Source organism: Pseudorasbora parva, chromosome 17, assembly GCF_024679245.1.
Source record: "Pseudorasbora parva isolate DD20220531a chromosome 17, ASM2467924v1, whole genome shotgun sequence".
Taxonomy (NCBI): Eukaryota; Metazoa; Chordata; class Actinopteri; order Cypriniformes; family Gobionidae; genus Pseudorasbora; species Pseudorasbora parva.
The window spans coordinates 34,414,195-34,428,740 of NC_090188.1; the positions used below are offsets into that span (position 1 = coordinate 34,414,195).

The 14,546-nt window shown below is 45.6% G+C and overlaps 1 protein-coding gene across 1 annotated transcript in view; it reads left to right on the top strand.

Annotated features, from left to right (window-relative positions):
• LOC137044732 (CUB and sushi domain-containing protein 1-like) overlaps positions 1–14,546 on the top strand; it is a 194,993-nt gene that overhangs the window by 149,700 nt on the left and 30,747 nt on the right. Inside the window, 2 exon segments of the mRNA XM_067420993.1 lie at positions 9,631–9,810; positions 12,719–12,892. Of these exon segments, the coding sequence (XP_067277094.1) occupies positions 9,631–9,810; positions 12,719–12,892 (354 nt within the window).

Here is a 14,546-nt window from a genome sequence, read left to right on the forward strand (position 1 = left end):
TGTGACTGAGCTGAGGAAGGCAGCGGATTTGTCTCTTCGTGTCACCAAACAAGCGGCCCGTGATATCGGCCGCTCCATGGCGGGTTTGGTGTGCGCGGAGAGGCATCTCTGGCTGAACCTGTCGGGGATCAGGGAGAGAGACAGACACTTTCTCCTTGATTCCCCGGTTTCGCCTTCTGGCCTTTTCGGCGGCGCTGTGAGCACCGTCGTCGAGAGGTTTCAGGAGGTGAAAAAGCAGGCTGCCGCTCTCAGCCAGTTCATCCCTCGCCGCTGGGGCTCCTCCAGCAAGGCTGCCTCGAGCGGGCAGTCTCGGCCAGCAGAGGGCTCCTCGCACCGTGAGGTGCAGAAGCAGAGCGTCGCTTCTCGTGCCCCTCCTGAGGGAGCTTGGCAGAAGAAGCGACGCTCTCGCGGGAAGTCTTCAAAGCCGAAGACCGACCTGAGGGAGGTTATTCAGGCCAAGAAGGCTTCCAAGCGGTCCTAGCTGCGGCAGGACCGCTGAGAGCTGTCCCCCACGGGGCGGAGCGACCGAGGTCGTTCTCCCCCCGAGGCTCTCGGGAAATCGATGTTGTGCTCTCGCAGTCAAAAGGGCTCCGGACCACGTCGTTTCCCCATGTTCGCGCGCGGCTCTGGCCAGCACATATAAAATCTGCGGCAGAGCGGCGACTGCGTTCACACACCGAAAATCTGCCTCGATTAGTCCCTGCCGGTTGTCCGCTTCAGGGGGTCGAGGCAGAGGTTCGGTTGATACCCCAGACCAGCCTCGAGAGGCTGGTCCCCTTATCAGAGTATCTCGGTGCATGGTCATGCCTTCCGAATATCTCTGTGTGGGCCCTGCGCACTGTAGAACGGGGATACAGACTGCAGTTCAGAGTTCCCCCCCCGAAATTTGGGGGGATAGTCTGGACAGTGGTCGGTCCCGAGCAGGTGGGGGTAATGGGGCAGGAAGTACGCTCTCTGCTGGAAAAAGGGGCGATAGAAAGGGTCCCCCCGCCAGAAAGGGAGGTCGGGTTCTACAGCCGGTACTTCATAGTCCCCAAGAAGGATGGGGGGTTGCGTCCAATATTAGATCTCAGGCTTCTGAATCGGTCTCTGAGGAGATACAGGTTCAGGATGCTAACCATTCCTGTTATCGTGAGTCAGATCCAGTTCGAGGACTGGTTCGTCACGATAGATCTAAAGGACGCTTACTTCCATATTTCCATCCTTCCCAGTCACAGGAAGTTCCTGAGGTTCGCTTTCGGGGGGAAGCGTTCCAATATCGGGTCCTTCCCTTTGGCCTAGCCTTGTCACCTCGCACCTTCACGAAGTGCATGGATGCAGCCCTGGCTCCGCTAAGACTCCAGGGCATCCGGGTACTGAATTATATCGACGACTGGTTGATCATGGCCAGGTCGTACGATATGGCAGTTCAGCATCGAGATGCTGTTCTAGCACACATGAGGTGTTTGGGGTTGAGACTCAACGCGAAAAAGAGCACGTTGACGCCCTCCCAGAGAATTACGTTCCTGGGAATAGTGTGGGACTCGGTAACGATGCGGGCACACATGTCACCCGCACGTATTGAGACCATACGGGCGGAGGTCTCAAGTATAAGGTTGGGCCACAGCATCACTGTCAAACAGTTCCAGAGACTGGTGGGTCTCATGGCAGCAGCGTCCAGTGTGATTCCGCTCGGCCTGCTCCACATGAGACCGCTACAGTGGTGGCTGAGAACCAAGGGGTTTTCTCCGAAGGGGACTCCCTTTCGTATGATCAGGGTAACGCACAAATGCATTCGTTCCCTGGTTATATGGAAGAAACCTTGGTTTCTGTCCCTGGGGCTAGTATTGGGAGCATCGTGTTGCCGGAAAACCGTTTCAACAGATGCATCCCTTACTGGTTGGGGCGCGGTCATGGAAGGCCGAGGGGCGAGAGGTCCTTGGACAGCCCAGCATGCTTCATGGCACATCAACTGCCTAGAGATGCTGGCTGTCTGGAAAGCTCTGAGGAGTTTTCTCGAGGACCTTCGCGGCCACCATGTCCTGATACGATCCGACAACACTGCCGTGGTATCGTATCTAAATCATCAGGGGGGTCTGAGATCGCGCCCTCTGTACAGACTGGCGCATCAGGTCCTCCTGTGGTCCCACGGGAAACTGTCTTCTCTCAGGGCAGTTTATATCCCGGGTGACCAGAACCAGGGAGCAGACATCCTGTCGAGGCAGGGGCTGAGGCCCGGGGAGTGGCGTCTCCATCCAGAGGTGGTGGAGGCCATATGCGAGAGGTTTGGCCGAATGGAAGTGGATTTGTTTGCGTCTCGAGAGACGACCCACTGTCCACTTTGGTTCTCCCTCAGGCATCCGGCTCCGTTGGGCCTGGATGCCATGTCACAGGCGTGGCCGAGGCTACGTCTGTACGCATTTCCCCCGTTCGCTCTGCTCCAGGGAGTTCTGGAGCGGGTTCGCCGGGAAGGCATTCGCCTGCTTCTGATAGCACCCCGGTGGCCGACCAGGGTATGGTTCTCCGACATTATGGACCTGCTAGACGACCTTCCATGGCAGATTCCTCTGAGGAGGGATCTGTTGACTCAGGCGGGGGGCTCGATATTTCACCCCCAGCCAGAGTTATGGAACCTGTGGGCTTGGCCCCTGAGGGGGCAGAGCTCATAGAGGAAGGGCTGTCAGCAGGTGTCGTGGAGACTATACTCAGCTCCAGGGCTCCTTCCACCAGGAAGCTGTACAACTTGAAGTGGAGAGTGTTCTCCATATGGTGTAGAGACCGTGAAGTAGACCCAGTGAACTGCGCTGTGGCTTCAGTACTGGAGTTTCTGCAAGATCGGTTTTCCGCCGGGCTTACCCCGTCCACACTTAAGGTGTATGTGGCAGCGATAGGAGCTTTCCACGCACCATTAGGTGAAGGACCTCTGGGGAGGCACCATCTGGTTGTACGGTTCCTCCGAGGAGCGCGGAGGATGAGACCTGTGGCTCGTTCTAGGATCCCTGCGTGGGATCTGGCAGTGGTTCTCGAAGGGTTGGTTGAGGCCCCCTTCGAACCGCTGGAGTTGGCTGAGGCCAAGAACCTCATGCTTAAGGTAGCTTTTCTCTTAGCCATCACCTCTCTGTGGAGGGTGGGGGACCTTCAGGCATTGGCAGTAACACCCAATTGCTTGGAGTTTGCCCCAGGCAACGTGAAAGCTATCTTGCGGCCGACCCCGGGATACGTCCCCAAGGTACCGTCTAATGCGGTACGGTCGGTGGTTCTCCAGGCTTTTCATCCCCCGCCTCATGTGACGGCAGATGAGGGCAGGCTTCACCTCCTCTGCCCGGTGCGGGCATTGAGGATTTATTTGGAGAGGTCTGCCCAGTGGAGGAAGTCAGACCAGTTGTTAGTGTGCTTTGGTCCACCTAGGAAGGGGCTGCCTGCAGCGAAACAGACAATTAGTAACTGGATTGTCCAGGCAATAGCCACGGCCTATCAGGTGCGCAACTTGCCTTCACCTATAGCCGTGAGGGCTCATTCTACCAGGGGCATGGCCTCCTCGGTAGCCCTTCTTTCCGGAGCTTCCTTGCAAGAGATTTGCGAGGCGGCTGGGTGGGCCACACCGCATACCTTCATGAGGTATTATAGTCTGCACCTCCCGGCGACGCCAGGCGCTAGGGTGCTCGCCCCCTGATTATGCACTCCGGTTCATGTCATGGGGTGCAAGATAGGCGAGGACTAGTGGGTACTCGTTCCCCGATGTGTCATCTACGATGACACAGTGCGAGTTCCCTCGATAAAGGGAACGTCTCGGGTTATGAATATAACCCATGTTCCCTGAGAGGGAACGAGACACTGCGTCTCGTAGCCCCGCCTATCTACAGAGCGGCCCGCTTCATAGCAGTAAGCTGCGTTTGCTTGTGCCGGCGTCCCTTTATACCTCCGGGTATGCCGTCACTCGTTACGTCATTACGCAACACCAATCAAGATTGGACTTTTTTGATATGAACTCAGCAGCGTCACGCCGAGGGCGTTCCCCGATGTGTCATCTACGATGACGCAGTGTCTCGTTCCCTCTCAGGGAACATGGGTTATATTCATAACCCGAGACGATTTAATCTTTCCTGGTCTGACGTCATGAATGGAGGAGGACAGAAGGCTTGCAGAGTAATGGGACCCCGTGGGCTCGTAGGAACCTTGGGGATGTAACCTGGTCTGGGATGCAGGAAAGCCTTTACCATACCAGGCGCATACTCTAAACATGAGGGCCCTACCGACAAGGACTGAATGTCTCCTTTTCTTTTAAGAGATGAAATGGCCAAAAGAAAGATAGTCTTTAGGGTGGGGAACTTCTCTGAGACTTCCTCTAAAGGTTAAAACGGAGGCTCAGACAAGCCCCGTAAAACAATGGCCAAGTCCCAGGTCGGGACCCTCAAATGCACCACCGGCCTCAACCTTAAAGTACCACGGAGGAAACGTGTAATTAGAGGGTGTCTTCCCAAAGACACTCCACCCAATGGGACATGGAAGGCAGCTAAGGCCGCCACGTACACCTTTATTGTGGAGGGGGTCAACCCTGCCAAGAACCTTGCCTGCAGGAACTCCAGCACTGTACCAACCGGGCAGTTAACTGGGTCCCACTGGCGTTCTCTACACCATGTTGAGAAAAGTTTCCATTTCAAAGCGTACAGCTTCCTTGTGGATGGAGCTCTGGAGTGAAGGATGGTCTCTACGACCTCAGTCAAGAGACCCTTCTCTTTGAGCCTGGCCCCCTCAGAGGCCAGGCCCATAGTTTCCATAACTTTGGGCGCGGATGCAGGAATCTCCCGCCCGCCTGAGAGAGGAGATCCCTCCTGGTCGGAATCTCCATCGGAGAGCCTTCCAGGAGAGATATTAGGTCCGAAAACCATATTCTGGTCGGCCAGTACGGAGCCACTAGAAGTACCTGGGCCCCGTCCCGGCGTACCCTCTCCAGAACTCCTGGAAGCAGGACAATCGGGGGAAATGCGTACAGGGGCAGCCTCGGCCACTCCTGTACCATGGCATCCAGCCCCAGTGTTGCTGGATGTGACAGAGAGAACCACTGAGGACAGTGAGAATTATCTGCCGAAGCAAACAGGTCTATCTCTGCTTTCCCGTACTGCTGCCATAGGAGCTCCACCACCTCGGGGTGGAGTCTCCATTCCCCGGGCCTCGGCCCCTGCCTCGACAGGATGTCCGCTTCCTGATTTAGGACCCCTGGGATGTAAACTTCCCTGATGGAAAGCAGTTTCCCTTGGGCCCACAGGAGGATCTGACGTGCCAGATTGTATAAGGGACGGGACCTCAGACCCCCCTGGTGATTTATATAGGCGACCACCGATGTGTTGTCTGTCCTGACTAATACATGATGGCCCCTGAGGTCGGGCAGAAACTGTTTCAATGCAAGAAACACAGCGAGCATCTCTAGCCGATTTATGTGCCATAGCCGCTGGTGTTCCTGCCATAGACCCTGGGATGACCGGCCACTCATGGTCGCACCCCACCCCGTGAGGGAAGCATCTGTCATTAGCGTTACGCGACGAACATGAGCCCCCAACACGGGTCCCTGAGACAGAAACCCAGGATTTTTCCACATGACCAGAGCACGAAGGCATCGCCGCGTGACTTTGATCGTGCGGAGTGGATTTCCCCTCGGGGAGAACCCTTTTGTTCTGAGCCACCACTGTAGCGGCCTCATGTTCAGCAGTCCAAAAGGTATCACGTTGGACGCAGCTGCCATGAGACCTAACAGTTTCTGGAACTGCTTCACAGTGACAGCCCGGTCTAGCTTCGGTTCTTTGACTGCTGCCAGGATCGATGCTATGCGTTTTGGCGATAATTGCGCCCGCATAATTACCGAATCGCAGTTCACGCCTGAAAAAGTGGTTCTCTGAGCCAGAGAAAGCACACTCTTCTTGGCGTTTAGCCTCAACCCCAATTTCGACATGTGTGCGAGAACAGCATCTCGATGCTGAACTGCCATCTTTTCGGTGTGAGCTAGGATTAACCATTCGTCGATATAATTCAGTATGCGGATGCCCTGCAGACGCAACGGCGCCAGAGCTGCATCCACACACTTGGTGAATGTGCGGGTCGACAGTGCTAGACCGAAGGGAAGTACTCGATATTGATATGCCTCTCCCCCGAAGGCAAACCTCAGAAACTGCCTGTGATGTGGAAGGATGGAGACATGGAAGTACGCATCTTTGAGGTCTATGGTGACAAACCAATCCTCCGACTTGATCTGCGATACAATCTGTCTGAGTGTGAGCATCTTGAACTTGAGCTTTGCCACTGAGCGATTTAATAGGCGCAGATCTAATATCGGGCGCAACCCCCCATCCTTCTTCGGCACGATGAAGTAACGGCTGTAAAACCCAGACTCCCTGCCGGGAGGAGAAACCCTCTCTATAGCCCCCTTTCGCAGGAGTGTCTCTACTTCTTGTGCCATTACCAGAGCCTGCTCCGGGCCCACCTCTGTGGGTAGGACACCGCTGAAAGGAGGTGGCCGCCTCTTGAATTGAATGGTGTACCCCCTTTCGATTATCTGCAGGACCCAACGAGATATATTCGACAGACGTTTACACTCGTCTAGAAAATCTACAAAGGGAACCAGCCTCTCGAGGCTGGCCTCTGGTGTATTTCGAACAGCAAGCACAACGCCCTGAAGCGGCGAACCGGCAGGGAACAACTGACTTGACTGCTCGGGAGCCCCCCGAGGGGGGAGCGGACCACCCTCGGGTGGCCCGCGGGGACCGACTCCGCCCCGGCATTGCTGCGGGGTTGGCAGTGTGGCCCCCAGAGGGGGGAACAACCCTCAGCATCCTGACGCCCACCTCATCACGACCATCCAGATCCCTGAGCAGGTCGGCTTGATATGCCTGCAATTTAGCCATAGTGTGCAGGCATGCAGCAGCCTGACCTGCTGCCGAGTACGCTTTGCCCACCAGCGCTGACGTTGTTTTTAATGGCTTGGTGGGCAAAGTCGGGGCCTTTAGGGACGATGCCGAGGAAGGCGAGAGATGGCTCGTGAGCGTTTCTTCGACCTTTGGCATCGCCCCATAACCATACTGCTTCAGCCCTAAGATGTTGCTATACGTGGACGTTTGAGGGCTGAAGATACGATATGACGCTGGTCTCTTCCACAATCTAGCCATCTCGGTGTGCAGATCGTGAAAGAACGGCAGGCCCCGACGTTGAGGTTCAGCTGCATAAGAGGGCAGAAATCTTTCATCGAGCTTGCTAGTCCTCTTTCTGCCTGCCTCAGCTCTCTCGGTGGGCCAGTCGATATTTAATCTGGCCACCGCTCTCGTGAGCACCTCAACTAGCTCCTCACTAGCAGGGGACTGAAGTGGCGAGTCTTCAGTCACGATGCTCTCAACGTCCACCTCCTCAGAGCTGGATAGTTGGAGAACCGACGCCTCTCTCCAGGGGGAAGAAACCGCAGTGCAGGCTTCCAAGCCCTGAGAAGAGGCGCTGGACGGTGCAGGTGAGGGCAGAGATAAGGCAGCGCCCGTCTCAAACCCCTCTGCAAAGTCCAATTGTGAACCCCACGACTGAAGCCTCCGTTCTGCCTCGGCAGCAGCGGGACCCGAGCCGCGGGGAACACGAGCCGAGGCACCCTCCTCGAAGAGTGCCCTCGAAGAGTGCTCACAGCGTTTCGACGCAGCTCAAGTTCCCTGAAAGGGAACAATAGCTTGTTTTCAGACACGTGATTCTGATGATGCACAAAATTCAGATGTAGGGCAGGAAGCAGGAAAGCAGAAAGTCTGTACTGTACTGGTTTAGAAAGGTATAAACAGAAAATCACAACATGTGTTGGACGTGATCCATAGGTTATGAAGAGGACTGATTTTTCTGAATTGAGAAGACTTGCTGCCGTCACGCTATGTTAAGTTCTGGGTCTGGTTTGTTTATATTGTGCTGCCTTCCTGCTACTGAGTTTAGGTTATTTTGATTTTCTGTCTTGATTGTGAAAAATTTCACCAATGTAGGTCATTAATGCTGAATCGAGTATTACCATACAAACTTACATAATCGTTCAGAGAGAAAACTAGACAGTGTAATTCAATTTTAATATTTTCTACATGCAAAAACACTACAGGAAGCAGGCTGAGGAGGTGACTGGAAGACACCAGATAACAAATCTAGTAATAATGTCACTGATTAAACTCTTTCACTCAATAAAATAATCACATTGCTAAATGTTTTTGAAAGTTTTATATTGTGTTTGTTTTAATAATTAGCATTACACTTGCGAGTATGCCTCTGGCTCGGCTTGTGAATTAGCATAACTAGCACGCATCCACTTCCAAACTGTTCACAAGCTTCTGGGGATTTGATTTTGGTTGTCATTTGTTGAAAAAAAAAAAAAAAAAAAAAGTGTGTCTGTCCGCTGAATGTGAAGTCAAAAACAAAACAAAAAGTAAGCTGGTAGCATATAGCCTACATATTAATTTTATTATCTGCAGATGCAAAAAAAAAACATTAATTTTAACAACTTTTAAAGTTAAAAAAATATAAAAGTCCGGGACACGATAAAAGCCCCTTGTGGTTTCTCGGTTTGATCAATCAAAGGATGCAAAAGGGCATTATTATTTGATAATGGTACTTCCTAAGTAGAAAATTTCATCTGCATTTCATACATGCTGGAACACTGTAAAGCAGTGAGGTGACATCATTTGCAAACAAGCCATACTAAGAGATTCTAATATTTCATGTTAATTTTTCACTTGAATTGTGAAAATATATATGTAACAATTCTGATAATTATGAATGTTGATAATCTATACTGAAATAAATACTTATTTTGTTGTATGTATATTTAAATACAACATTTAAAATCAAATCAAATAAATGAGAACAATGCTAATTTCACATGTTGACTTTTTAACCCAAATTTGAAAGGTTTAAAGGTGAAAAATTAAGATTATGTGAACATAAATGTTACCCAAAAGCCATGGAAAACTTTGAATATATACTGTTCATTCAGAAAGTACAGCTTTTGTCAAATATGTTGCCTTAGGTGGGTGATATATCATAGGGGTGTGTCAAGAAGGTTAGCTCACGAGATTAGATGAGATTAAGAGATGAGATGAGATGATGAGAGATGATGAGAGATGATGAGAGATGATGAGAGATGAGATGATGAGAGATGAGATGATGAGAGATGAGATGATGAGAGATGAGAGATGTGATGTGATGTGATGTGATGTGATGTGATGTGATGTGATGTGATGAGATGAGATGAGATGAGATGAGATGAGATGAGATGAGATGAGATGAGATGAGATGAGATGAGATTAACATGAGTCTCTTCAGACCTTACTGTACATGAATTATGAGCTTCCAGAATTTCTGATGTCTGTGTGTGACCTCCTAATTTAACTCCTTTCCACAAATTGGACATATACATAGATATGAACTATTTAAAACTATTTAAAAAGCATTTTAACATATGGTTGGAACATAACAAAATGTGGGAATAAGATGCCAAAATACTTTCTGAATGCACTTTTTTTTAAATTATGCACAGTTCTAAATGATTTAACTGCTTAGAAATCACTTTAATTAAATGTTATTTTCAAGCCCTATAAATTAATAAAGAATGTTCTAGAATGTTTGAGTATAGCTGATTCTCTCCCTTTGTAGTTATCAGCTGTGGGGATCCTGGTCCAATTGCCAACGGAATTTACATTGGAAACGAGTTCATATTTAACAAAACCGTTCACTACCGCTGTAACCCTGGGTATGTGATGGAGCCCCCGGGTTCATCTACTCTACGCTGCAGCAAAGATGGCACTTGGAATCAGACCAAACCAAGCTGCAGAGGTAAGCTCAACTCCTAAATGTTCTGGAAGCAGTTTCCTTTCTTACAGGCAGAGAGGGCAGCATTTCTTGTCACTCGGCAAACTGCATCCTGAGAGCTTTTAAAGGATATAGTAATATAGTGGAGTTCTTAGCATTTCAACATCAAAAGCCTTTCAGATGTTTTTGATCTTTGTTTTTTTTTTTTTTTTTTTTTGACATGCCTGGCAAGTGAGATTATTCACTTACGAACTCCAAGGAGATGTTGCCATGAAATGTGTAGGATCTATGTTATCAGATGTCAGAATAAAATTAGTGAGTGGTGCAATGAAGACAGCTCAGCCTCCTCACGATCATTTCTAGAAAATATCAGATATTTGTTTTCAGAAACAGGAAGAATTGTGAACCATGCTTGATATTCAGACTGATTTTAGTGCGTATCCCATTTAATCCTTATTTCCTCCTGTTAGCAAATGCAACATAACGATCAAGCAAAGGGCATATAAATCTAAGCCCCTTGTTAGCATACAGTGCGTTTAGATCTCACTTTCCCTAGTCTGAACAAGTGAAAGAAGGAGGTGTTGGGTTTGGACACATCTTCAGTCAATAATAATGATGGTGATGAAATCAGGGCTGTCGGCTGTTCAGAATGCCTTTTAAAACGACTTCTAGATCCATCCATTCGTTTGAACTGAGGTAGCAAACAGAATGTGGAATTTCAATTTGAATGTAGGACAGTGAAATGAAATTCAAAGTTTTAATGCTATATGTAGCATTTGCAGAAACATTAGTTTTGTATTGATAATCAGTGTTTAAAATACCTTAATTATAATTAATAAATAATAAAATATCTTATAGATTTTCCTGCAATATTATATATGCCAAATAATAAAATAAAATAAAATAAAATAAAATAAAATAAAATAAAATAAAATAAAATAAAATAAAATAAAATAAAATAAAATAAAATAAAAAACACTTACATGGGACTATTAAAAAATGCATTTGTCAAAAGGTAGCAGTCAATTATGTCCAGGACAGGTACAGCACCTAAAATGTTCATATACGAATTTAAAGCATCAGCTACCTGTATTTAATTATTTTGATAACATGTTTTTTATTTTTTTTGGTGGGAGAGAGCATTTCCATTTTTCTCTAATTTGTGCAAAATGTTGATGTCAGTTTTAGTGTAAATTAAGTGATGCTTTATAGCAAAATTAAAATATGTTTTTGTTTATATTTATTTATTTATTTATTTATTTATTTATTTATTTATTTATTTATTTATTTATTTATTTACAGTATTGAGAAATGTGTGCGATCAGTTAAGATGTATTTTACAATTAACAAATAAAAAATGTTCACAAGTTAAAATTGTGACATCAATTTAATATATTTTTTTAACACAACATCCCAGGTTTTTTCACAAAAAAAAAAAAATCAGATTTACGATTTAAATCGATTTTTCCCCCTCATACTTAAAATCAATCTGCAGATGACAAAGAAATTGTTCAAAACAAGTTTTAACTTTATTTTGTTTAGGTAAAATATTTGTGGCTTGGTAGCGCTTACCTGGGGTATCCAGACGTCTAGGTCCAAAACGTTCAGCATGTGAATAAACCCCGGCTATTCAACAATATAAATGGGCACCATATATTTTCCAATACACAGTATACATATCAAAGGTTTATGAATTAATATGCAGATAAAATTTACTTTTATTAACAACAGTAATGTGGAAAAAACGTATAGGGAAAATGTAAATATTATGCTCTTATTAAATAAAGGTTACCATTGTTCTTCAATAGTGTCACACTGAACTGACCAACAGCTTCAGTGATTATTAAAGGAGCTCTTTACTTGTTTTCTGTGTAATTAAGTTACAATTTGAAGAAAAGTTTAGTTTTCCATGAGACTTTGCGACTTCCTACTTTTCTTCATATATTAGTGTGAGTGGAAATGGATAATAAGTCAATAAGTGGCTTATAAGTCAATATCTTTTTAAAAAATAAAAGTGTTTGTTTGCCACAAAATGGTCTAAATAAAAAACTTAAAAAAAAATGGCGGCTGTTAAAGAGAGAACCCATTTTCATTCACACAAATCGACATAAACTACACACTTGAGTTAATCGATAAAATAATTTTTTTGCCCAGCCCTACAACATTCCATTGTTTTCATCAGCTGGTGCTCTTAATTTTTGACCAAACATTTTTAGATTTTGATAATCACAATAATACTAAAATTGGTAAAGGTTTTGGCACTTGCTATGTGAACCCATATGAGCATACAATGTAAACACAAAAAAAGTTAAATTATGGGGGAAAAAAGTCACACTTGTACTCCTCACAGTCAAAATTGCCCCAATAAAAATTTTACTAAATTTATTTTTTGATATTTTGTATATATCATCTTTAAAGCTGGAACACAAATAGTTTAGATTTTTGGCTTTGGTTTCTTCACAGTTTAACAAACTTAAACTTTTATATATATTTTTTTTATTTTTTTATTTTTTTAAGTTTTCTTTTTTTTTCACTTCAGAAATAATCTGCCAAGTGTCTTCTTTAAACAGAAGCCGAATGTAAGTCTGTGCTCCAAAGCTCAATTTCCATTTGTTGGAAATTACATTTTCAGGTCTGAGCTCAAAAATTGGTTAACAGGTAATAAATAATAAATGTATCATAACTTCTGCATAAATATAATTTAGTACCATGAAATAGCCTACATTTTTAAAAAACTTAAATATAGTACATTCATCTCATTAAAATGTGGTCATTTTTGACCACCATGCGAGGAGCACCAGAGGGTCAAATACTACATTTCTGTAATTCCATCCATTGTGTTGTGTCTAATTCTAATTCCATCTTAAAAATAAGTTGATCCAGTTCTTGAATATTGAATTCTGTGCAACTTGGTTGTTGTGGTGTTTTTCAGTAATCATGTGTGGCCAGCCTCCCACTATCCACTATGGGCAAGTGGAGGGCTCAGACCTGCAGTGGGGTTCTAGTGTTACCTACAGCTGCTTTGAAGGATACCAGTTGTCCTCTCCTGGAATAGCCACATGTGAAGGGAATGGCACATGGCGTGGTGAAATCCCTCTGTGTCTGCGTAAGTATTTCTCTGTTCCATTAACAGAAGACAAAATGAAATCTCATTAGCACATCCATGAAAAGAGGATGTAAACAATATAATTTGCTTCAGTAGACAGCATATTTAATTACAAATGAAAATGAGGCTGTGATATATATACAGTGGGAACATAAAGTATTCAGACCCCCTTAATTGTTTCACTCTTTGTTATATGGCAGCCATTTGCTAAAATAATTTCAGTTATGTTTTTCCTCATTAATGTACACACTGCATTGACAGAAAAAAAAACATTGCATTGACTGAAAAACACAGAATTGTTGCATTTATGCAGATTTATCAAAAAAGAAAAACTGAAATATCACATGGTCCTAAGTATTTGGACCCTTTGCTGTGACACTCATGTATTTAACTCAGGTGCTGTCTATTTCTTATGATCATCTTGAGATAGTTCTACACATTCATTTGAGTCCAGCTGTGTTTGATTATACAGATTGGACTTGATTAGGAAAGCCACACACCTGTCTATATAAGACCTTACAGCTCACAGTGCATGTTAGAGCAATAGAGAATCATGAGGTCAAAGGAACTGCCTGAAGAGCTCAGAGACAGAATTGTGGGAAGGCACAGATCCTGCCAAGGTTACAAAAATATTCTGCTGCACTGTGGTTCCTAAGAGCACAGTGGCCTCTAAAATCCTTAAATGGAAGACGTTTGGGACAACCAGAACCTCTCATAGAGCTGGCTACCCGGCCAAACTGAGCAATCAGGGGAGAAGAGACTTGGTGAGAGAGGTAAAGAAGAACCCAAAGATAACTGTGGCTGAGCACTAGAGATGAAGTCGGGAGGTGGGAGAAAGATGTAGAAAGTCAACCATCACTGCAGCCCTCCACCAGTCAGGGCTTTATGACAGAGAGTGGACCAACGGAAACCTCTCCTCAGTGCAAGACACATGAAAGTTTGCTAAAAACACCTGAATGACTCCAATATGGAGTCTGAATACTTAGGACCATGTGATATTTCAGCTTTTCTTTTTCTTTTTTCTTTTATCTGCAAAAATGTCAACAATTCTGTGTCATTCTGTCAATATGGTGTGCTCAAAAAAATGTAAGGGGGTCTGAATACGTTCCATACCCACTGTGTGTATATCCTTTTTTGTAGTTCTTGGTGTCCACTAGAAATTAGAGGAAATATGTATTTGCAATATACAAGGTACATTTCTTGGTCACACTCACATTTAAAGTAAAAAGAAATCCTGATGGCAACCGATACCCATGCAAATGCATCTTCTGCAGAATTAATGGCATGTATGTAATTGTACATATGATGTGATGGCAGAAATTTGTCAAGATGGTAGATACTTTGCTATATCACCACTCCACCCAGCTCTAAATATATATAGGGGCCACAAGTTGATATTTTCTGTGGACGTAGTTGTTGTGTTTGGAATATTGTGTCGCTATGATGGAAGGTTCATGGCTTGACTGAAATTGTGTGAAACGCAGCTACAGCACATCATAAAACCTGTTTTGACATTTTCAATACAAGTGTCAACACATCACAAATGGATCCCTCAAGTAGCCTGGCTTTCCGGCATGCAGTGTGAAAGGTACGAGGTGCATGCACGGAATCTGCTGTTAAATCCTTTTGGCTTTTATTGTAAGCCTTTGACACA